The sequence below is a fragment of the Neofelis nebulosa genome, chromosome 4 (genome assembly GCF_028018385.1).
Source record: "Neofelis nebulosa isolate mNeoNeb1 chromosome 4, mNeoNeb1.pri, whole genome shotgun sequence".
Classification (NCBI taxonomy): Eukaryota; Metazoa; Chordata; class Mammalia; order Carnivora; family Felidae; genus Neofelis; species Neofelis nebulosa.
The window spans coordinates 59,563,622-59,589,320 of record NC_080785.1 but is presented as its reverse complement, the minus strand read 5'-3'; the positions used below and the strand labels follow the sequence as shown (position 1 = coordinate 59,589,320).

Below are 25,699 nucleotides of genomic sequence, written 5' to 3'. Positions count from 1 at the left end.
ACAGATACTTGAATTTATAATATGTGTTTAGAATATTGGAAAACAGCTATTTCCCTGCAGGTTTATATTTAAATGGTTTGCTGTGTTTAGTCTGGGCATTTTTTTATTTGCTTGCTGTGTATGATCTTTATTTTGGATAAAAACTATGTAGTTTAACAGTTGTGATTTGGGCAATACACACTGATTATGAGGATAATCATTTCAGGTCAGATTATATGTTTAAAGGTTCATAGTAGACACTTAAAATTGTTTCTTATCTATAAAGTCTTTGAATTTTCCTTTACACCAGATTCTTCATCTCTAGGATGGGTTATGTGGGATTCAGTGGTGTGTGTGTGTGTGTGTGTGTGTGTGTGAGTGAGAGAGTGTGAGTGTGTGTTTATCAACTAAACAGTAATTCTTTGATAGAGTTGGAACTAGAACCCTGGTTTCTGGATGCCCTGTGTTGTTTTTCCTGACCATCTTCCAATTACTTCTCTTTTCTGGGAACCATTTATATAGCACAGTCCTGAGGACTTTCCCCTGATCTGTGGTTCTCAAAGTGTAGTCCCCAGATGAGCAGCAGTAGTGTCACCTGGGAACTTGTTACAAATGCCAGATCTTGGGCCCACCCTAGACCTGCAGAATAAAACTCTGGTAGAGTGGAGGGGCTGGATGTATGTTGAAGTTTGGGAGCCCCTATCATAGACTGTAACCACTCCCAGCTTTGTGGAATGCTGTCCTAATCCTCGGCATTAGTTCACATGCAGTGCTTACTGCTTGACCTTGTGGCAAGGGGTTCTATGACAAACAGGATCTGGTTTCTGCCCTTAGAAAGTTGACTGACTAGAAGCCAGAGAGATGTTATTCCTTGACTTTGGTAAAGATGCATTGATGTTAGTCATTTTTGCCTTTTCTTTTCTTGCTCCTATATGATAGGAAATCAAACTATAAATGTTAAAAAGAGAAAAGGGGCACCTGGGTGACTCAGTTAAGCATCTGCCTCTAGATTACGGCTAAGGTTATGATCTCACCGTTCCTGGGATTAAGCCCCATGTAGGACTCTGCCCTTTAAGCATAGAGCCTGCTTGGGATTCTGTCTCTCTGTCTCTGTCTCTCTGTCTCTCTGTCTCTCTGTCTCTCTGTCTCTCTCCCTTTCTCCCTCTCCCCCACTCATTTGTGCATGTGTGAGCACAAGTGCCCCCCTCCCTCTCTCTCTCTCTCTCTTTCTCTCTCTCTCTCTCAAAATAAATAAATACACTTAAAAAAAATGTATAGATTGTGCCCTGTTTAGAAGTAGTGGGTAAGGGGCTCTTGGGTGGCTCAGTCAGTTAAGCATTGGACCAATCTCAGCTCAGGTCATGATCTCATGGTTTGTCAGTTTGAGCTCTGAATCGGGGTCTGCACTGAAGGTGCAGAGCCTGCTTGGGATTCTCTCTCTCTCTCTCTCTCTCTCTCTCTCTCTCTCTCTCTCTCTCCCCCTCTCTCCCTTTCTCTGCCCCTTCTACACACTGATTCTCCCTTTCTCTCTCAAAAAAAAAATGAAAAGAAAAGAAATAGTGGGTTAGCACTGAAGCTACTTAGCAAGTAGCCAGGTACCATTTAAGCGCTAACATAATTACCATTTTCTAGGCAGTGTGTGTGTTTATATCTATGCACACACACATATGCTAATTAAAGTAATATATGTATGTTTAATGTATAAGTTTATATAGATAGATAGATAGATAGATAGATAGATAGATAGATTTTTTTCATGAGACACATGTGTCCTGTTGAATACCCCAAGTAAGGTAGATTTCAAACCTACTTACAAAGAATGTTATTATAGCATAGCTGGGCTCCTTTTGGAGGTCTTACATATTAACAGTTATTTTCTTAGCTCTTCATTAATGAGTTAATTTTTCATTCTGGTTCAACGTATTTAACAGTAGGATCTTACTATCCTTCATCATTCCTTCATCAGTTACATTACCTTTAATTTTAGGTCATTTGCATTACAGTTTTTAAACTTCAGTGTGTATCAGAATAACCTGGAAAGGTTATTAAAAGGCACATTCTAGGGCATGCCCCTCTTATTGCTGATTCTGAGTGGCTTCAGTGTAGAACCAAGGAATCTGTATTTTTATTACGGATCCTAGATGAGTCTGAGGCATTGGTTTAACTTGTTTTTTTTTTTTTTTTTAATTTTTTTTTTTTCAACATTTTTTATTTATTTTTGGGACAGAGAGAGACAGAGCATGAACGGGGGAGGGGCAGTTTTAACTTGGTTTTGATTACGCCTGAATTACTTAAAAAATTGTCTCTTTGCCTTCAGAAAAACAAATCCAAATGTACAAAATTTTAAGAAGAATATAAATGTGTTTGCTTAGGTTTTAGTGGAATGTATACCCTAAGTAGTTTCTTAAGTTGTTCACAGAATTAGATGGAAACTGAGAGATACAATCAGTAGAAAAGATTCCAGTCTTTTCCAGGCCTCCAGTGATGTAGGATGGCAATTCAATATTTTGAAAGGACGCAGACAATTCATTTTTCAAGGTAATGTTTAAGATCTGAACAGATGCTAAATGCTACAAACCAGGAGACTTGGAGCATGCGGACAGTTTAGGATTCTAATGTGCAGTAAAACCACTCTCCTACTAGGGAAAACAGTATAGCGAAGTAAAGGGAAGCTCTAAGTGAATAACAGGATGCAAACAGGGGGTGTGTGATTCCTGCGGAAAGAACAATATAAACGAGTAATCATACAATCTTGTTAAAAAGGAAACTCAAGTTTTACAGTAACAATAGATATTTTTCCAAGAAAATACATCTATTTATTGCAAGTTTAAATAATCCAGCTTGGGTGGATCTTCTTAAACTTTGGAGCCATGACTCTAATACTGCTCTGACTGTCTGAAAAGCAGCACTTAGGATTTAAGTACACTACTATTTATCCATTTCTAATTGATCAAAACATTCTGAAATACAACTTTGAACAAAATATTTATTTTTCAGGTATGATAAAGTTAGCACTTTCTTTGACACTATTAGATTAAAATTATTATATAATAAATTTGTAATTCAGGATTGCACTTTATTCTAAACCCTGTGCAGGTGCTGAATTCACAAAAAAGAAAAAGAGGTAGAAAAAGATTTCTGTTCTCTAATAGCTCAAGGTCTAGTGTTTCAGCAACTGTGATAAATATAGTATGTGAAATCCTTTAAAAATGTACCTATTCAGTATTTATAATGCACTACTTAGGGAATATTTCAAAGGAAGTAAGAAGATTAGAAGTTCTGTTAGTTATTTTGGTTTGAACTGAAGAAATAATTGAGGGAATCTTTGAATACTGAATCCTTGAAAACTTGTAAACTATATTCTAGAAAATAAAACTCAGACAATTATTTTTCAGTTTGTATTCTGTTTATGTCACAAATGAAGTAATCATTACAAACATTTTCATTTCTATATTATAGTGCTTTGGTTTTTCTGGTGCACTTAAAATTCCTATATATCGCCTGTTTCACTAACTAGAATGGAAACTCCTTGAGGGTATTATGTGTACTATTGTGCCTTAACACACTTAGAACAATGTCCGTCCCCTAGTAGGCATTCAGTAAATATTTATTAACTCAGTTTCGCTAACTTATATCTGAAAAACAATGTAAAATTCATGTTGAAATTTTAGATTATGGATTTAAATGTACAGTTGTGGGACTTAGTTTCAGATGTTAATATTTTGCTTTTGCCAGATACTCTCTCTGCTAGTAGCCAATTACAGTTTTTGGTTCTATCGGTTATTTTATTTTCTATCTATAAATATGCAAATATGAGAAATATTTTATGGAATTGTAGCAGTAAATTTTTTTACATGGTCTCTGATTGGCTGGGTCATACAGTGAAGTGTGTACAAGAATTTAAAGATGCAAATGTGAAAGCTACATACATCTTTTTAGGATGAACTAGTATCAACTGTATCCTTCTCCAATCAGTACTTCCCTTTGCATTCCTTGCCTGTCTCTCTGTTCCTTTGCCTTCTCTTTATGAGTATTGTTCCTGATTTGCTGGTTCTTTGCTTCTTTGTTGGATGCTCCTTTTGTACCTGCCAGCAGTCTGGCAGTCTTGGGACTTAAAAAATTTTTTATTAGTGTAGACGGAATGTTCAAATAGAGCTATGTATTTAAAAAAAAAATCACTCTCTTTTGTAAATTTGATAAGAATAAGGTGATACTTTATTTTTAATTTATGCACAATGGACACACGTAGACATATTTTAAGGATTAATAACAATATATTAATAATGATAGATTAAAATAGTAAAAGCTATTGAAGTTCTATTCAATTTCCTCAGTAACATTGCTCTTCTGGGTTCTCTTTTATTTTTCCGTGCCTATTTCTTTTTATAAAGACTCCTCTAAATTATGTATCTTTGAAGTTTCTTTGTAGAGTCTTTTCTGTCTTTAGAAAATTAATACCCAGGGGCACCTGGGTGGCTCAGTTGGTTAAGCATCTGACTTTTGATTTTGGCTCAAGTCATGATCTTGTAGTTCCTGGGATCGAAACCTGCATTGGGCATCTGCTAACAGCAGATTCTCTCTCTCCCTCTCTCTCTCCTCCTCCCCACTAACTGTGCACATACACACTCTCTCAAATAAATAAACATAAACAAATATTGAAAAAAAGAAAAAAATACCCACAATCCAAAATTGATGTTTTCTGATGTTGGTGATTAAACACAGTAAAGTGCCATTTTTGCCTGTCAAGGCAAATTAAATCAGACCAGAGGGGAGCCTGAGGACAGTTATAGGATCACATAGAGCTGTGACCTGACAAGTCAGTGTGGACTTAGGTCCTGGAAATACAGAATGGAAGACTAAAGTCTTTAACATTATATTTAAACTTTTTCACCAAATTCTAGAATGTTAAGATTAAAACATACTTTTGTAATTAAAAAGAAAAGAGGAGCATAAAAGGAAGACCCGAGTTACAAAATGAGTATTAAACTCAAATATCATGTTACCTCTGAGAGGGAAAATATCTAAGAAGTTTAAATAATTTACTGACTATGACCAGTAATAGTTTATTCAGGGAGACTAGGATTTGGGTAGTTATAACCCAGCCTTTAAAATTGGGTGGTATTAAGGGAAAGGCTTGTTTCTTCCTGTATTGTGTCTGTTAGTTCCAAGTCAAACAGTGGACATTGGGTTTGTTGACTGATTGGAATCAGTATGGTAATGTCATATTCTTGGTAAGAGTAATTGTAGCATCTAAAAAATTTGAGTTAGATTTCATTGTCTCTTTTTAAAATATTCATTATTATGTCAGTGTTGCATTTAAATTACTTTACTTTTGGACAGCATTCCCAAAATTACAATTCATATGTCTGCTGAGGCACAAGTATCTAATGAGGTAGAAAAGGCAGAAAAGTTTTCTTTCAGTGAGGCAGTAGTACGGATCAGTGGCATGTAGTATTATGTCAATAAAATATTCATAGTATATATTACACCATTAAAATATTATTAACTGTGAAGTCTTTTACATACTCCATTATATATGTCATGGGTTATATTTTGTGACATCTTTATAATTGAGATACATAAATTTAACCTGTGGAAAGGAAAACTTAAACACAAGAAAGAGATGATTTTGTCTAGGTTTCAGTAAGCCTGGCAAGTTTGAGGACCTGAGATCTAATTCCCAACTCCTGCATAGGCAGCTGTTATAGGGAGTAGTTTCTGGTTATTTTAAAAACTAAGTAACATAGGGGAAAATCATTCTGAACCATTACATGTACTTAAAATAATCACCATTTTATAAAGTGTAATATTATTTACATAGCGGAATGTTCTAAATTCATGACGTCTAAAAAATGCTCTAAGAGGGGAGGATAACAATAGTTAACTTACATGATGTGGTGATCTAACATTTAGTCAACCTCATTGTCGAATATGGATCTTTGTTGACTTTATTTTAAATTAAAAAATTGCCCGTGCTCTTTTCTTGGTCTTCCTTTTGTCTTTAGTTAACAGTTCATTTCCAGTTCATTAGGTTTTCAAAAGAGAGCTATTGTGTTTATTCATCTTGAGCTTGTGTGTTTCTCTGGATTTCAATCCTGTTTTGGTGTCTGAGTAACCCAGAACACTGTCTTGAGAAACATGTGCAGAGAATGAGCTTGAACAGGCAGAGAAATGAATTAAATAAAAAGCCCTTTCAGGGGTTGAAATTTTATAAAGTTTAAGGGTTTTATTATATGTGTGCTTTTCATTCATGGGATTTGTATGCTATATTCATCTACATTATATAATTTTGAAGTTACTGTATAGCAAGTAGTTTGCAAAAGTTTCAGCAATGTGGTACCACAGCAAATGTGATTTCTTAATTCCAGAAAGTTCTATGGTAGGTTTGTTTGTGTAAATGATGAGCATGTTTGAAATCATCATATAGGATTCAGTTTCACTTATGTGTGGTGTTATCTACCTTACTATAATTGAATTATATATTTTTTTCCAGAATTCATATTCTAAACATGAAACTAATTATAACATTCATGATAGCTACATAATTAAAGCTATAAAATGTAAAGATTTAAAAATGTAAAGGTTCTTTTAAATTTTAATGTATGGACTTTCTATAATCGATGTAAACTGAAACAGGGACAAATAAAAGGAATAGTAGAATATTTTTATTGAGCCCATTTGAAATTGTATTAAATCCTGGCTCTTACATTTAATAATATGATCTCTTTGGATAAGGAATATACTTTCTCTTTTCTTCAGATATTGTAACTGACAAGATTCATTAGATTCTGTGAATAAATTTAACATTTTATGATATTTTATATAGGATACTTTCATCACTGAGTATTCATTTGCTTTGATAGGTATTTTCAAAAAAAACAACAAGTGCATATTAAAGATTCAGACTGAACCTGAACTTGCTATATCTTTTATTATGTTTTGCTTTTTTTCCTCTTGTAAATTTACTGCTTTTTAAATGGGTTTTCTCTTTGATCATACTTAGCATTATATGTCTGTAGGATCCTTAATTGCTTGGCCATGAGCAGGTCCAGGTGGTCATAAATTGATGCGTTTAGCTTTTTTTTTTTTTTTTTTTTTTTTTTTTTTTTTTTTTTTTTTTTTTTTTTTAGGAAGATTACCATTGGGGTAATATCAAAAACAATTTTTTTAATGTTTATTTTATTTTTGAGAGAGAGAGAGACAGAACATGAGCAAGGGAAGGGCAGAGAGAGAGGGAGGCACAGAATCTGAAGCAGGCTCCAGGCTCCGAGCTGCCAGCACAGAGCTGGATGTGGGGTTCAAACCCACGAATCATGAGATCATGACCTGAGCTGAAGTCAGACGCATAACCTACTGAGGCACCCGGGCACACCCATTGGGGTAATATTAAAGCCCTCCAACTTGCAATTTTTCCTTTTTTCCCCCAAATAAAGATTTTAAATGTCTGTAGTTAATTTGATATTTTGTGTGTGTGTGTTAATTTGATTTGTGTGTGTGTGTGTGATCTGGTTAATGCAAATCTACAGCATCATCTTGTTGTATTATTTTAGAAATTGTATTTACGTATAGTAGAAAATTAATCACTTTAAGGCCTGATATAGTTACATTAATTAATTGCTTTAAGGCCTGAAATATAGTTACATTACCATTAATCATTTTTAGTTAGTAATCATATTTATGTCGTATTTTGAAATCATGCTTTTACAGCTTTTCTACTTTTTGATCAACCATTTTTAAAAAAAAATTTTAACGTTTATTCATTTTTGAGAGACAAACACAGAACATGAGTGGAGGAGGGGCAGAGAGAGAGAGGGAGACACAGAATCCGAAGCAGGCTCCAGGCTCCCTGCTCCCAGCTGTCAGCACAGAGCCTGATGCAGGGCTCGAACCCACAAACCGTGAAGTTATGACCTGAGCCAAAGTCAGACACTTAACTGACTTAGCCACCCAGGCACCCCATAGCTCAAATTCTTGTTTGTTCAATAGCTGGAGATTTAGATTTTGGAATCATTATAATACAGTTAAAATAATATTTTAAACCATGAAAGTGAATAAAATATTCCAGAGGAGAGCATATAGAATAAGACGAAAAATACCAGAGATGAGATCTTTTAAGGAGCAGTGAAGGAGAGCAAATCTGTGTGTACATGGAGTATGAAACTGTATGAAAACATAAGAAACTTAAATATAGAGAACAAACTGAGGGTTGGTGGAGAGGTTGTGGGTGGTGGGATGGGCTAAATGGGAGCAGCATTGAGGAGGATACTGGATGTTATATGTAGGGGATGAATCCCCGGATTCTACTCCTGAAATCATTACAGCATTATATACTAACTAACTTGGATGTAAATTTGAAGATGTATATCCATGAAAAAAAAAAAAGCTTTTGCTATTTCAAGTTCTTAGAGGCTCAAAAGAAAATTGCACATGAAAGTGTAAACTAAAATGACATCACAGTCCAGAGAGAAAAATTATATTCCTGCAGGAGATCATTTCTGGTCCCTGACTGTCCATAGAAGCCAGAAAGCCATTCAGGTGCTTGCCGTAGAGGTTGGGAAGGGAAACAAGCAGTCACTTCGAATCAATCTAACCTAAAATTGTATTGAATTATTCTGCTTTCTTCTAGCCTTAAATTTTCTCATATGATGTGGCGTGCCTCTTATGGTCACTTTTACAGATATTGTTGTCAACTGGAGTGTTAATAGTGTCTAGTGTCATTACGTCTGGTCTCTCTGTTATGGAGTCAGCCTCCTGTCTCTTTATCTTAGGATGGCAGAGGCGGATTGTCACGGAACAAAAGCACTGGCAGGCAGGAGACATAGAGGCTAAGCCTTTGGCCTTAGATAAGACCTTTAACCTCACTGTTGCCCAGAGCCTTCATCGTCTCAGCATGGACAATAAGAATGTTTGCCTCCCTCATGTGCTAAGTTTGTGGTGGATTTATCCTAAAAGTATGAGCTGTATGAAGTAAATTTTACAACTAAAATTTTATATAAATTATAATTATTAATTACGGAACACTGATATTTTACTTCTTTTAATGGGCAATTTTGTTGTCATTGTTGGATATGCATAGAGGCCTTTCAGACCTGGCGTTAATATTCTCTGACAGTCTCTTGAGTTAATTTTATATTTTGATTTAGAGATAGAAATTTGCTAGTAAACTTTTTAGCGTTTAAGCATAATATGTAATTATTTATTTCCCCATATTGTTTCCTCTTCAGAAGTGGCACACACTGAAATCTAGACACTTTGTTCAGGGAAAAGTGACATGGCTTGCTTTGGTGAGGAATACACTGTGGGCTATGTGCTACTTGCTGTATTTATATATATACAGAATTTTTTGTTACTGCTTTATATTTTAGTCTTAAATTATGTGCTTCTGTTTTGGTCTTTATAAAAGTGGCATTGAGTCATTTACTGAAGACATTCATATTAATGAAAGCACTCTTTAAGCAGAGGAATAATAATTTAAAAAAAAATAATAAGAGAATGAGATTCAGAACATTTAAAAGTTTGTGAATTTCTAGAGTCACTGGTTCTCAAAATGTGGCACCTGGTCCCAGCATCACTTGGGAACTTGTTAGCAACGCAAACTATAAGGCCCCATCCTAGATCTCCTAAATCAGAAATTTTAGAGGGTGAGGTCCCGCAGTGTCTTTTAATAGCGGTAGCCTTATAGGTAATTGTACTGTCTATGAACGTTTGAGAATCACTGCTTTAATTGGTTAAATTCTGCTACTTAGAATGCAGTTTGAATTCCAGTCTTGAATATGTAGAAAGCTCAGTGCAACTCGTTCCCCACTACAAAGGTAAACTAACTGCTCTTGTTGGTTCCATTACCTCAGGGCCCTAACACAGTTACAGTAGAATTGATGATCGCTAAATGGAAAACTGGGGAAATGTTAAATAACGTCTAGTCAATTTCCACTTAATTGAGAGCAGGAATAGGTCTAACTTTTAAGGACTTACTCGGCTTTAAAATAATGTGTTTTAGATTGGCTAAAAAGATAGACTACCAGTCATGCAACCTACATTCATTCTTAAAGATAGAAGCATGCATTTGCATTTTCAAAAACTGAATTTACTTTATTTCTGCCTTTGGTGATTAGAAATTTCTAGGTAGAAAAAAAAAATCTGTCAATATCATAGGGGAAAGTATTGTGTAAACTATATAGACCTAGTCTTTGTGTCCTAGGAACTCAGCATGTAGCATAGTTTTCTTGAATTTCAGTTTCTTCCTTCTTTTTCTTCCTTCTTTCCCTCGAAAGAACACTTCATTTACAAACAAAAACTTAGAGTTGAAATATTTCTTTTACCCCAAAGTATGTAGAAGAAGCTCTCCTTAGGTACAGTTAATATATTATTTGGAAATTATTTACAAATACTGATCCATATTGGACTAAACTAGGAATGTTTTGTTTATATTTAAGAATTACTGCATTACTTAACTCTTCCTAATTTATAGAAGTTTATGTGGTTGAATTTTATAGTGATAGCTTTGCTCTCTCTTATGCTTATATCAGTGTGCAAATGGAATTTAACTTTTTCTGCCAGAAGTAATAAAGGGGATAATAATTTTTGTAAAATAAATTGAATTTAAATCAATAAGTAGAGATTTAAAAATCTTATGCTTTTTCCTGGCAAGATACTTACCATGTCATCTTTCTGTTTAATTACAAATACAGTAGCCTACAAAATGTAATTTACCATATGCAATATTTCTTCCTCATGAATTTCTCTGTTGAACACTTCAGAGCATGCTTTCAAAGAGGAGATATTTAGTTTATAGGAGAAATGGAAATCCTAGCTTAGATGTATAAGGAAGGAAGGTGTCATATAGGAAATGGATATGGTTAAATACATGTGGGAGTTAAGACTTGAATCACTTGTTTAAATGACCATTTGATAATGCTCCGATGATATTTACCCTCTAGATTCATTCATCCATTAAATTAAATTCTTGTATAATGGCTTCAATGACTTCTCAATGAAGAATTAGGTGAAATATTTTGATGCTATAAAATCTTAATATTCCTCAGACTGTTCAAAGTCACATCTTTATATTTTAGAAAGTGTATTCTTGCAGATGGGGAGGATTTTAATAAGTGTCTATTTATTATAGCAAATGCTTCTCATGTAACAGAATTGGCTGTGACTTACTTTCAGATGCTACGTTTTGTTTCTGTGAAATATTGTATATTTCATTCCAGTGATGTAATGTGTAAGTGTCCTATGCATCTGATTATTCATATAAGTTTTATAACAATTCATCATTGTGAAGTGCTTTCAAATCTGTAATGTATAGGCATCATAGCAGTCCTAATAGATGATATTCATTAATACTCCCTGTTTAGAAATGAAAATACACTCACTTATCTCTGGTGTGCATTAAAAATTTTTTTTTTTAATTTTATTTATTTTGAGAGACAGTATGAGTGGTGGAGGGGCAGAAAGAAGGAGAGAGAGAATCCCAAGCAGATTCCATACTGCCAGTGCAGAGCCTGATGTGGGGCTTGAACTCATGAAATCTCGAGATTATGACCTGAGCTGAAACCAAGAGTCAGATGCTTAACCGACTGAACCATCTAGGTGCCCCCCTGATGTATATTTTCAGTGTTGATTTTCATAATGATTTGAGGGTATATCAACTCAACATATAGCCCATTATCTCAATTATCTCAATCCTGGGCTGTAAATTGTGATTCTAGGTATTACTTAGGTACTCCACATCTTACTTTAGCCCTAACAAGAATTTGTCTCCAGAAGTATCCTTGTCCTCACTTAAAGATGAAGACACTAAAGGTCAGAGGTGGTTGCCGTAGGTGAGGAGTCCAGCATGTGGTTAATAATAGCTTGCACGAGTAGGCTACCTGGGTTTGATCTAGACTTCACTGCTTTAAGCCCTCTGACCTGGAGACGGTTTCCTAACCTCTCTAAGTCTCAGTTTCATTGAAAGGACAAAATAATACCAATCTCCCAGGATACTGTTTGGAAGACTGATAAGATCTAGTGTATGGAAACTGCTTGGCATACAGTGTGTGCTCAGTTACGTATCACATCTTATTACTAAGGAAATTATTTTAGGCCACTTCGATGGTAGGAAGTACACTGGTGCCAGTACCCCAAGTCATCTCACTCTTCTGTGGCTTTCTAATCAAGGGGAGAAATGCATACATGAAAATGACTAGTATTAAAGTAGCTCAAGCAGTTTTAAGAAGGGAGAGGTGGTAGGTATGAGGTCAGGAAACAGAGGACAAACTTCATGGAGGGGCATAGTTTGGGACTGGAGGCCCAGACGTAAAGTAAGATCTCTAAAAAGTCACATTAGTATATTTGTAAAATGAGAATGCGAAGGGAATGCATCATTCCTGGACTCATCTTTGCACAGTATTTATTTAAATCCTTATTAACCTTATTGACTAGTTATTAACTAGTTATTAATCTTAAACCTAAGAGCAACAGAAATATCTTTGGAAGAACTCTCCAGTGATCCTTCCCTAAAATGTAGTTGTCACTTTTCCTACTTAAGCAGTTACACATATTAAACATAAACCTTCCAACATTTAGAATTGTAAGCCCTGTTGTTTAAAAAGGGTTTGTTTTCTTTTTTCTTCCAAGATCCTGTAAAACTTTAATTAAATCCCATTTTGCTACTTAATCATTTCTGACATTCTTGGTTCTTTATTTCTATAACTTATATTCCCAGCTAAGGGCAGAGTCTGATTTCTAATTACATCGGCTAATATCCCTAATACAAAGCCAGAAACAAATTGTAACTTGTTCTGAGTTGAATAGTGTCAGTGGTCCAGTAGCTCTGGTTGGAACTGACACCAGTTGTTTTAATTGAAAATTAATTTTAAGAGATTCCTGATAATTTAGACATTTTAAAATTTGATACTAGTAATATCTATCCATTTTTATAATTACATACTTTGCTTTTTGCAATGTGTAGGTTTTGGTTTTGTTGTTTTCTTTTTAACAGTAAACCTTTTTTTCTTTAATATGAAATGTGTCAAATTGCTTTCCACACAACACCCATTGCTCATCCCAACAGGTGCCTTCTTCAATGCCCATCACCCATTTTCCCCTCTCCCCCACCCCCCATCAACCCTCAGTTTATTCTCAGTTTTTAACGGTCTCTTATAGTTTGGCTCCCTCCCTCTCTAACTTTTTTTTTTCCCTTCCCCTCCCCCTGGTCTTCTGTTAAGTTTCTCAGGATCCACATACGAGTGAAAACATATGGTATGTGTCTTTCTTTGTATGACTTATTTCACTTAGCATAACACTCTCCAGTTCAATCTACGTTGCTACAAAAGGCCATATTTCATTCTTTTTCATTGCCATGTAGTATTCCATTGTGTATATAACCCACAATTTCTTTATCCATTCATCAGTTGATGGACATTCAGGCTCTTTCCATAATTTGGCTATTGTTGAAAGTGCTGATATAAACATTGGGGTACAAGTGCCCCTATGCATCAGCACTCCTGTATCTTTTGGGTAAATTCCTAGCAGTGTTATTGCTGGGAACCCTCTTGCGCTGTTGGTGAGAATGCAAACTGGTGGAGCCACTCTGGAAAACAGTGTGGAGGTTCCTCAAAAAATTAATAATAGATCTACCCTATGACCCAGCACTAGCATTGCTCGGAAGTTAACAGTAAATCTTACTGATATTTGGTGTTAACTCTTTTTTTTTTTTTTTTAATGTTTATTTACCTTTGAGAGAGAGAGAGACAGAGCACAAGTGGGGGAGGGGCAGAGAGAGAGGGAGACACAGAATCCGAAGCAAGCTCCAGGCTCCAAGCTGTCAGCACAGAGCCTGATGTGGGGCTTGAACTCACAAATGGTGAGATCATGACCTGAGCCGAAGTCAGACGCTCAACCCACTGAGCCACCCAGGCACCCCTGGTGTAACTCTTAAATGGTGCCTTGCACTGGAGCTTTTGGAAAAGTGAGAGTATAGTTAACCCTGACATTGTGAGGTTTTAATGCACTCAGTCAAATTTGACCATTAGAAAGCAAGCAGCAACAGAACAGGAAAGGAGAAAAAGCCTTTTTCTCTTCTACTTACATTGAGAAAGATTAACCATTTCCTTTGGTCTTGATTAACTGTTAGATCAATTTATGTACCTCAAACTATTTTTTTTGGCCCAAGGAAATATGTTCTTTGGCCTCTTGAAATTGTTACATTCAGAGACCAAACTTTTGGCCTCTTCTTTCAAAGTGGTATGTTTCAAGTTCTGCAAAAGCAAGAACTTGGCATAAGATTCCAGTGTGACACATGCACTGACTTACCAGAAAGTATACTTCAGCGTGAAAATGTTTTATATGTGAGGCTTTGCTCAACTGGAGAGAAAATCTGGTTGTTAGTAAATCTTGTTTTTTGCCAAGCCAGATTATCTTTGGTGCAATAAAAATCTAATGAAATGAGTCTTAAAAGGAATGTCAAAGTCAGTTTCACTTAATGATTTCTCTTATTTGATATTGAAGGTTAAAAATAGATCAGAAAAATGGAAATACTGTATTGTAATTGTATCTAAAAGGTTGCATATTATAACAAGATGATCTATAGGATCTGGGAAACACTGCTAATAATTTACCATTTATTGAACTACTATTGAGCTGCTGAATGCCAGGAACTTCACATATATTCTCATTATTCTTAACAATAACCCTGCAAAATTGTTTTTTTGTTTGTTAGTTTTTGATTACCAGTTCACATATTAGGACGGAGGCTCAAAGACCCTACACATTTTAATAAATGGCAAAGCTAAGATTTGAACTTAATTCTGCCAGATACTACTATTAAATGAGATAATATTTGAGAGTGCTTGGAAAAATTCTAAGAACATAGCAGCAATTATTAGTACCCTCAGCTGTGGTGCCTCCCAAGCTACACACACACACACACTATGAAGAAGAGAGATGGGAGGGGAAGAGAGAGAGCATTATAACATGCTACCTCCAGAAGTAAGCAAGCATCCCACGATGGCAACAGACTTCCCCTTCAATCCATAATCCACAAGCAGTTAGGAAGGAGAAGGCACTTTACAGGATGGAATACATAGGAATAAACATAAAAATGTACAAATCTTTTTTTTGTGGAAACTTTAAAATATTCTAGTGAGACAAAAAAATACAGATATGAACAAAAGGAAGAAAATGCATGTTATTGGATAGAATGATTCAAAATCACAACGATGTTAATTCTCCATGAGTTGATTTATAAATTTAGCAAGACTCTGCTAACAATACTAATCCCTTTTTTACCCAAAAGTTAGACAAGAAGATTCTAAACTTGATGGAAATATATTTCTTAATAAAGCATATGGTTGATTCTTTCTCCTCACTACTACTAGTTCACTGTTTAGATAAGTGTATATTAGTATGAAAATCATTTATTTTCATGAGTAAAGAGAAATGGGAGGCGTAGTTATAGAGGTACCATGCAGGTCTTTAAAACTCTTAAGTTATGTGCCAGAAATCATAATGAGCTCATCAGAAGTTGTTTTTATTAATTTAAATAAATTATTTATTTGTAATTAATAATTTTTAGCAATCTGTCCATTGACTCGGAAACCGCTCATTGACAAAGGAGTATTTGCTTAGTCGTTATAGTAGCAGTAGATACCAGTATTTCAAATTGTGTCTTTGTTAGGTATATAGAGATTTTTCCATTATAGCCCTTTGAAATCGCTCACTCTATCGTTGCTTTTTCCTTCTCTCCACAGTTGCATTACAGGCCTCCCCAGCTGACAGAAATGGAGTTCAGGAAAACTGTAGAACAAAATTCAGAGAAGGCCTGAGTCTGCAAGAAGGAGAATTTTTATTACAGGTGAATTTTAGTAAATATAGCTTCTCCTAATAAAAAACATTGTAAATGGAAGACTAATTGATCAGTCTTTCAGTTACTCCCGTTTACTTAGAACTCACCCAGGGTGCTTCATGCCACGTTTACTGGGACTGCAACAGTGGTATAATGCTACTATATGAAAAAGTGTAATGGTATCGAGTAGATTAGAAGTCTACCTATCAGTTTCCCTATTGTATTTCTTTAAATAGCAAAACTCCTACATTATTTTAAAGGTTCTCATTTAAGACACCGAATTTATACGTACCTTTTCAGGACTATAGCTTCATTAAAGCAGTTAATTGTATTTACTTAACAGTTCAAAAATGTTCTTACCTGAATTTTATTTTTCACTATGCTCTTAACTCTTAGCTATGGGGTATGTCTTATCAACACGCTACAGATTTTCTTAACAGCTGTAAGTCCTAATTTTTGTTTTAGAACTTAGTTTCTAGATTTGTCTGTGAAAATATTTTAATTTTCTTTTTTTTTTACTCTATTTCTTGGAATTGATAGGATGCTTGATTGTCAGCTAAAATTCTCAGGTATTTGTTTTGTTAAAAAAAGATAGAATGAGGATGTGTGCTTTGATATGTTATTACTATTAAGTGATCATCTTCAATTCTACCCGGTGAACCTAGTGAAGAACTTCGTTTGCCATTGTAACAGAAAGTAGCCGCAACTTTGGTAGCTCCATTAATTCTTTCTGAAAATGCTTATGTGTAACCCAACAATTTATAACATTTTTTATTATAATTTTATAATTATGAAAATTAAGTTTTGCACCCATTAGGTTAAACAAATTAAATATATTCAAGCATGAGTACTCAACCTGTCCCTGGCTGAGGATGTTTATGTATATAATAGCTTGAAACGTGAAGACTCCTTCTTCAGGTTATAGGAAAACATTCTAATAATTGTTGCTTCATGTGATTAAACACACACCATGGGTTATGTAGTAAAGTAATAAGGAAGTCCTTTATTTCAAATGAAAATAATCACATATGGAATGCTTAACATTTGGTAAAACTGTTTAAATTATGAGCCAATGATTTTTTTTTCCCTCATAGAATATTTAGGCAAATTGTAAACATATTCTATGTCAACGACAAAGAATAAAAATAATACTAATGAAAATCTAGTCTCATTTTTTTAATTATCTGAAAATTGAAAACATTTAGGTCTTTAAAATAAATGCATCTGAAAAAAAAATAAATAAATAAAATAAATGCATCTGTTATGAATTATATTGCATATCAGTAGTAGATTTTCCATTTGGAATGGAAGCATCACACGTTATCTGATTTGCTAATATCATGCTTGGCTGTTATCTCTTCTGAAATAGCTGACCAAAAACCTTGTAGACACCTGAAAATGGCATACTTCATTATATACAGTTGCCATAATGGCATCTAACTTTATACTTTCAACATGTGATTAGCAACCAATTATCCCTCAGACATAGAGAATGTTTCCAGAGGTAGAGTATACCCTCTGGCATGAAACTTTTTAATGAGAAATCTTTTCCTTTGGTTTTAACTAAGGAGATACATAAAGAAAATGTTACATAATAGTTTATTAGCAAAAATTTTAAATAATTACTTTTAAACTTAGCTTAAATTTATTACTGTTTTACCAGGAATAAAAATGAAAAAAAATGACTTTTTGTATCTTCTCATTAGCCATTATTTATTTCAGACATTTATTTTCATTTATTTCATCACGTTCTGTTTGGTGCTATTTACTGTGGTGCTGATTATAATCAACAGCTTTGTTGTTGAGTTAACAGCCATTGAAACAATAATTAACACTACTGATTGCAGTTTATTTGTCTTACGTGAAATAGTAAGTCATGTGAACCTCAACATGACTTTCAGATAGGTAGGGCAAATTTTTGTAAGTCTAAAGAATGATATTTTCTTTCATTAATATGTAATTACCATATTTTTATTGACTCTTTCAGTATAATAACTTTCTTCCATATAGTATTTAAGATCATTTGAGATATACATAAAATCAGGATGCATATATTCTTTTTAAAGGCTTTTTATTTCTGACAATTCACCGTCTAAGAGAGTGTGATATTATAACTTAAATTATCTTTGTGTTTTCTGGCATAATGAGCTCATTGGGAAGTACTAAATTCATTTCACTGTTTGAGAAAGCAGGACACTCTACAAAATAAAATGCATATGATAAGTGGATACTCCTATCTAAAAAGAAGATATTTTTGGAAGGAAAAAATACAAAAACGGTATATCTGTTATTACTGCCAACTGAAATTTAAGAATAATTTGTAGGGTGTTAATGAGTAAATATTTAAGTTCCTGGTGGGTGCCAGCCCCATTCCTTCTGGGGAAATCACCAGGCATTGTAGCCATAATCTCTGAAATCAAGAACTTTAGAGCCCAGTTGGGATTAAAAGTGTAACAGTCCTGCCACAGCTGGCGAGCAATACTCCTAGAGGAGGCAGACCATGATAGGTACGTGGACAGGCTTCATTGAGCAAGGCTAGTTGTTTCCTGGCTCAGCTTCGCTCTGTGACCTTCGGCAAGTTGTTTTGCAGTTCACCTCGTTTACCTGATTGCAATACTGGAATATGGCACCTACGTCAATGGAATGTTGACAAATAAACAGAAACGTTTAGAAAAGTGGCTGTTAAATAGTAGATGCTGTTTATTGTCTTTGCAGTCAGTTTTGCAGGCGTATATTAGAGACCAAGAATCTTGAAGATGAAAAGAATTAGAGTGAAAAGGAAGACAGTTGCTGTTCATCTACTGTATCTAATAACTAAGGTAGATACCTACCTGACTTTGCTAGCATTCTAAGCACAGTGGCAATGTCTTGGTTAATTCTCTAGTTCCAGTACCTGATAGGTGTCCTCTTTAGTTTGTCATCATTGATTAAGTGTTGAATTAGCTAATTGTTGTCATTACATACCTCAACAGTTCACAAAGCATGGTCATGTAAATATTTGCTCATTTCCACAACCTTATAGTAATGGTGCCTTATGTTAATTGAGTGCCGACTCTGTGCCAGGCGCTAAGATGAAATAGGCTCTTAACCAAATTGCCTGTTTTTCAAATGATGACACTAAAATTTGAAGGCATAAATAACCAAAGCCACAGAGATAATAAGAGACTGGGAAAGCAATCCAGTTCAAATCTGACTTCAAACTGTATGGTTCTCACTAAACCACACCATGTCTCCTTTTACATGAAGAAGAGGAGAGTCTCAGAAGGGTTTAGCATGATAACAGCAAAGAACACATTGAACTCTGCTGAGCTGAACTGAAGCAGGAAACAGTGAAGGCTCATAGAGATAAAATATGTGATAACCATAAATGTTTAAAGTGATCCAAATAAATACTCTTTCTTTTATCCAAGAGTATAGAAATATTAACAGTGGACTTGAGTAATGATTGAAAGAACAGAAAAGAATATAAATTTCCAAGCTGAAAGTAGGGGAGCAAAGGGAATAATAAAAATAAAAATTGGCCAAAAGCAGGTAAAATTGAAAGAAAAAGAAGTATAATATAGATGGAAATAATAGAAATAGCACATATAAAATGATAGCTTTAAACTTGACTATATTAGTAATTAGATGGACATTTGTCTTATATAAAATGACAGCTTTAAACTTGAATATATTAGTAATTAAAGTGTATATTTTGTATTACATGTATGTGTATTTTATGTGCAGTCCATATATGTGATTATGTTGCCAATAAAAGCTTTTAAATTGTTTTAATGCTTTGGGAGTATTCAGATTTCAAATTGCTTCAATGTGTGAATGGTCTGTGCAAAGATGTTCTATCAAATTTCTCTTCAGAAAATAATAACTTTCTCTAAAAAGCAATGTGATAGATTATAATACATGTTTATACAATTTAAAAAACATGTACAGTAAAAATATACAGTATATTTAAAGCAGTATCTGAAGCACGAGGAAGACGAAACCGATTTTACTGAAGTTACTGTGACTGAGCATTAAATTTAGCTGTAAGCTTTTCCTTACCTAAATCAAAAGGTATGAATAGATTCCACTCATCCCACAGTATACAGTGTATCTGTGTTTATGAGGTGTGATTTTAGCCATTTTAAAGAGAAAAATTTTCAGCAATAAAGTAACAGCCTTAAGCAACCTCATTGTTTATGAGTGACCATATTGTTATTTAGTCACATTACTAATTTTAGAATCTTTTTCTAATTACTAATCTTTTTCTTTGTAGGCTCTGAATGGCTTCGTGCTGGTTGTCACTACAGATGCTTTGGTCTTTTATGCTTCTTCTACTATACAAGATTACTTAGGGTTCCAGCAGGTAAATATATTTTTCTTGGGTCATTTAAAATCTTTTTAGAAATTATGTATCATACATTTTAGGGATGTAATTGATACTTTATATATAGAAAATGTCATTTTCTATATATATATATATTATTATATATATAGAATATATATATATATTCTATATATATTCTATATATATAATATATATTATATATATGTTATATAATATATGTAATATATATTATATATATAAATATATATATTATGTAATATATATAATATATATTATATATATAAATATATATATTATATATGTAATATATATAACATATATAACATATATAACATATATAATATATATATAATATATATATAATATATTACATATATATATTATATAATATATATATAATATATATATAAAATCCACATCTGGATTTTCAGACAAGCGTTTGTGAAAGAAATAGGATTTAAAAGATCAACAAGTGGCTAAAAAGGCACAGAACTTAATGTGTTGCCATGAAGGAGTGAAGAGTTGACTTATATATAGAAAATGTCAATTAAAATATGCTTATAAAATAAAAATCATCTTTTTGCAGCTAATAGTTTCTATACTATTAATTACTGCATTATAATTTTCTTAAATGTTTTATGAGATTCATGGATATTGTGTTTCATCTTTCACTTATTAAGGAATCTCATATATAGAAACATTGGATGGGGGGCAGACAGGAGATTATTTGCCATCAAATTAGTTATGGATACTGTGGAGGGCATGCGGCAGCTCTGAAATGAATGAGGTGATATGTAAAGGTACAGGCAAAATACCATGGTTTATATCTTTAATTCTGACTTAATGCTGATAATGGAAGCTTTCCTGATGCAAATGGTATTTAAGCATAAGATTCAGAGGGTGGACTTGAGTGTAGGAAGAGCACAGGAAAGAAGAGATAGAAGCACTACTCTAAGCAGTAGACTGGAAGTGCTTAAAGAGATGAATGTATTTGGTTTGTTTAATGTTCTTGAATAAATGGTGCATAAATGGAGTGGTGTTTGTCGTATTTGAGGGACAAGAGCATCTGATATGATGTGAGAACACTTTGTAAGTACACTTGACTGCTAGCTATTCTTATGTATCGCTAGTTCTTAAATTCTAATGTGTTAAGACTCACTGGAAGAACTTGATGCAAAACTAAAATCTTTGGTCCCCACTCCGACATACTCTGATTTAGTGCGTCAGAGTGGGGCCTATGAATTCGTATGTCAAACAATCTCACAGGTGATGCTGAGACTGCTGGCTTGAGTAACAGTGTCTACACTGTTAAACCGACTGAAGTTTAAACTCTGTTAAGTACACAGTGGAAGCCTCTAAGCTTTTTTTGTTAAGGGAACCTGTGCTACAGTCTGTGTTTCAGAGAAGAACTCTGGTAATTGGGTAATGGACTGCATAGAGATGGTTTAATGCTAGTTACGTTCACAAGGAGGTTTAAGTCTAGATAGCTAAACCAGCGGAACCTGGCTCTGAGACAAAGCCTATCTTGTGGAGAGTCAAGTGTTAGAAGAAGGATTCTGACCTGGTAAAGGTATAATCCCTTATTCTTCCAGAGTGGACCGGAAATAAAAATTTAACGTTAAAGAAAGTCATTACAGGACAGTGAAGGAAATAATTTAATACTTTTAAGCTTAGAGAAGTCTAAGACAACTGGGTTTTCAGACAACCGTTTGTGAAAGAAATAGGATTTAAAAGATCAAGAAGTGGCTAAAAAGACACAGAACTTAATGTGTTGCCATGAAGGACTGAAGAGTTGACTTCTATAATTGAAGAGCATTCAGCTAGGGAAGTGATGGCAAGGAACTCTTGCTCACTAGTGACAGTGCTCCCCTCTCTCTAGCTTTTCCTGTCATGGATGACTGGACAGCTCTGTGATCATCTGTCTGATTCATGTGCATTCATCACCATTAACGACCACCCCGTAATGTAGCTACATTTTGAAATTAACTTAGTAAGACACATTTTTTTAATCACAGCTTTAAAAAAATTTCCCTGTATGTTTTTTCTTTAGTCTGATGTCATACACCAGAGTGTGTATGAACTTATTCACACTGAAGATCGACCTGAATTTCAGCGTCAGCTGCACTGGACATTAAACCCTACGCAGTGTGCAGACTCTGGACAAAGAATTGATGGTAAGAACGTTTACCGAAAGATAGTGTTGGGGAGTTTTTAATGTAAGTCTGTGAAAGGAGGCAGAGAACCTTTGGAGGCATATAACTCCTTGGTTAAGGTTGGGAAGAAGTGGAAAGACAGGAGTCTGCAGTTGTATGTCACAGTCAAGTCACAGACTGAAGACCTAAGGAATATTTTGACAAATGACCCCCATTGATGAATTTCAAGCGAAGAAGTGTTACCATACTTGGTAATACATTTTATACAAATAACTTTTGAAAGATTGGAAGGAATGTATAAGGTTGCTCCTGGCGTGTGTAGAAGTTGTTCTGTCTGTAAAATGCACCAAATAAAAATCCAAGGGTAAAATCTTTTCTCAATCAATGCTTTTAGAAATGTGTGAAGGTGTTAAGAAGATAAAAAGTGTTAGAGAATATGAAGATTATTGACAATAGAAATAAAAACAAAACTGAGTAGGTGAAGTTCTGTGTAGTAAAAGTGATATTCTGTACGTGTATTTCTTTTCATTAGCTCCTCTTCTGAAAATGATTCTTCATTTTTGTATTCAGAATAGAATCCGGTTAAGAAATTAACACAAATTGGGGCGCCTGGGTGGCGCAGTCGGTTGAGCGTCCGACTTCAGCCAGGTCACGATCTCGCGGTCCGAGAGTTCGAGCCCCGCGTCAGGCTCCGGGCTGATGGCTCGGAGCCTGGAGCCTGTTTCCGATTCTGTGTCTCCCTCTCTCTCTGCCCCTCCCCTGTTCATGCTCTGTCTCTCTCTGTCCCAAAAATAAATAAAAAACGTTGAAAAAAAATTAAAAAAAAAAAAAAAGAAATTAACACAAATTTTATCTACCCCAAAACACCTGATTGTACAGCAAAATGGGATGTAAATTTGTGTTGCTATTATTTCTCTAGAAGCTAATGGCCTCCCACAGCCAGCGGTCTGTTATAACCCAGACCAGCTTCCTCCAGAAAATTCTTCCTTTATGGAGAGGAGCTTCGTGTGCCGACTAAGGTGTCTCCTGGATAATTCATCTGGTTTCCTGGTAAGGTGCAAAATCTTATGATACTGGCAATTGCAGGTCAGAAAGTAAGAAATAAATGTCGAAACCATTTTCTTCGGTTAAATTTGAGTTTGATTTTAAAAACCTCCTTTATAAAATAATTGCATGAAGGAAAGTAACTTTTTTTCTTTTTTCAGATTTCTAGTATCTTCTGTAACTCCAAATCTCGATCTTTTAGGATATAGTAACAAAGACTGAGTGAAATAACATGGACTTTGTATCTTGGCAAAATATTTCTGGGACTTTTTTATGTAAAAGAGAACTTTGTAGCCGTTTAGCAGCAGACTGCTGCTTTAAACCCTCTTTGCATTTAATTCCTGCTGAACAGAAAATTATCATGTCCTTTGCTACACAGCTACAGTAACTGCCATATAGAAAAATGGTTGTAGGGCCACCTGGGTAAATCAGTTAAGCGTCCGGCTTAGGCTCAGGTTATGATCTCATGGTTTATGGGTTTGAACCTTGTGTTGGGCTCTGTGCTGACAGCTTGGAGCCTGGAGCCTGCTCCAGATTGTGTCTTACTCTCTCTCTGCCCCTCCCCTGCTTGCAGTCTCTCTCTAAAAAATAAATAAAAACATTTAAAAAGAAAGAAAAATGGTTGTATATTCATGATTGCAAAGTAGTCATCTGGTATGAGATGCTGTTGTTCTGAACACCTGAACAGGATAATCAGGGAGCAGCTTTCGCAGGATGCTCAGATTCATACTGTGTTTGTCCTTAAGGAAGTGCACTCCACTAGGCACAGAAGACAGTACAAAGCATAGTGCATATTACTCTTGTGAATTAGCAGGAATTTGAAGTAACCAGATCTTAAACATTATTAGCAAACAGTGATTGTTGTTAATGTGTTTATTTCTGAAGATAATTTTGCTGACCCAGAGTTAGAATTGTGCTTTGAGATAGCTTTCCTAGTACTGATGATCAGCTAATATGTATTTCTCAGGTGGAATTTGCGTAATTGGGACTTTGGTTCCTTGTGCTGCTACTATATCATACTGAGGTCAGAATCATCCCTCAGCCTGATTAATACTGTTTTAAGCAACTAAGTTGATCATGTTCACGTTTAAATCATCTTTGTTTCCTCGATCTTCTTTCTAAAAGTACCCTTTATTGTTACTTTGAGTTCTGCATTCTTTATGTGATTGTATGATTAATTTTAGCATTTTAATGAAATTGCAATTTATCTGTATATGAAAGATTGCCATGAGTTATGAAATAGAGCATGAGCTGTGGAATATAGCTCATCTCTATTTGAAAATTAATGTGTACTTGATGACTTTAGCATTATTCGTTCATTCAGGAAACATGTATTGAAAGCCATGGGGGGAAGGAGCTACGTCCTCTAGGTGTGAATGACAGGGCATTTGTGAGCTCAGAAGATGATACGGGTATTTTTGTTGTGACAGTTAAAAAGGAGTACCTTATTGGGCTGCCCCTTTAGCATCTAATTCGTATTGCCTTTTGGGATAATTATAATGGGCTTCTTGTGGAGAAAAGAATGGATGTAACATCAGTCAGCCTCAGGAACTTTTATGGAATTATCAACAACACTGGAAATGGCCATGATTGACCCTTTGGAAATTAACAGTTTTAAAGGGTTAATTTTAATAAGCCGGTTTTGGTTTTTTAAAGGCAATGAATTTCCAGGGGAGGTTAAAGTATCTTCACGGACAGAACAAGAAAGGCAAAGATGGGTCAATCCTTCCACCTCAGTTGGCTTTGTTTGCAATAGCTACTCCACTGCAGCCACCCTCCATACTTGAAATTAGAACCAAAAACTTCATCTTTAGAACCAAACACAAATTGGACTTTACACCTACTGGTTGTGATGCCAAGTAAGTAAAACTTGTTCAGTTTTCTTTCATTAAATGTATATTTTGTTGTAGCAAATCTCTCTTAGTATGTGAAGCATGTAGTGTAAATTATAATGTTTATTATTAAATTAGCTGTTATTTCATACTCTTTCAGTGTAGCCTTTTAAAATAATTTCATTAGGCTCACAAATCCTCTTGTAATTTTTTTTACGATACTTGTCACAGTTTCTGTGTCATAAAGATGATTTGCTTGTATTAGTAAGATTCACTATCCTGATGACATTTGTTGGTTTGTTTTACATTTTTTAATGCACAGACTCTATTTGATTTTTAGCCCTAGAAGTTGAGTAACTTCCAGAAAATTATGAGGTAGACTGTGATATTAGCATTCATACTGTGTCAAAACCTATAATTGGTTTTCCCCTAATATGGGAATGCAGACAGATGTGAAAAGCTTTGCCCCTTGAAATGGAGTATATGCTTTCTAGGTTTTTATTAAAGATTCTGTTTTACCTACATAATCTACTCT

General features: G+C 34.6%; 1 protein-coding gene across 2 annotated transcripts in view; it reads left to right on the top strand.

Annotated features, from left to right (window-relative positions):
- AHR (aryl hydrocarbon receptor) overlaps window positions 1-25,699 on the top strand; it is a 54,354-nt gene that overhangs the window by 12,883 nt on the left and 15,772 nt on the right. Inside the window, exons 1-6 of one of the 2 annotated variants that reach the window (XM_058724903.1) lie at window positions 15,726-15,817; window positions 18,524-18,627; window positions 20,064-20,153; window positions 22,186-22,309; window positions 23,208-23,338; window positions 24,989-25,191. In XM_058724903.1, coding sequence (XP_058580886.1) covers window positions 18,565-18,627; window positions 20,064-20,153; window positions 22,186-22,309; window positions 23,208-23,338; window positions 24,989-25,191 — 611 coding nt within the window. In that variant the 5' untranslated portion in view covers window positions 15,726-15,817; window positions 18,524-18,564. Of the gene's footprint in view, window positions 1-15,713; window positions 15,818-18,523; window positions 18,628-20,063; window positions 20,154-22,185; window positions 22,310-23,207; window positions 23,339-24,988; window positions 25,192-25,699 lie in introns of those variants that run through there. The other variant, XM_058724902.1, reaches the window with a different exon arrangement.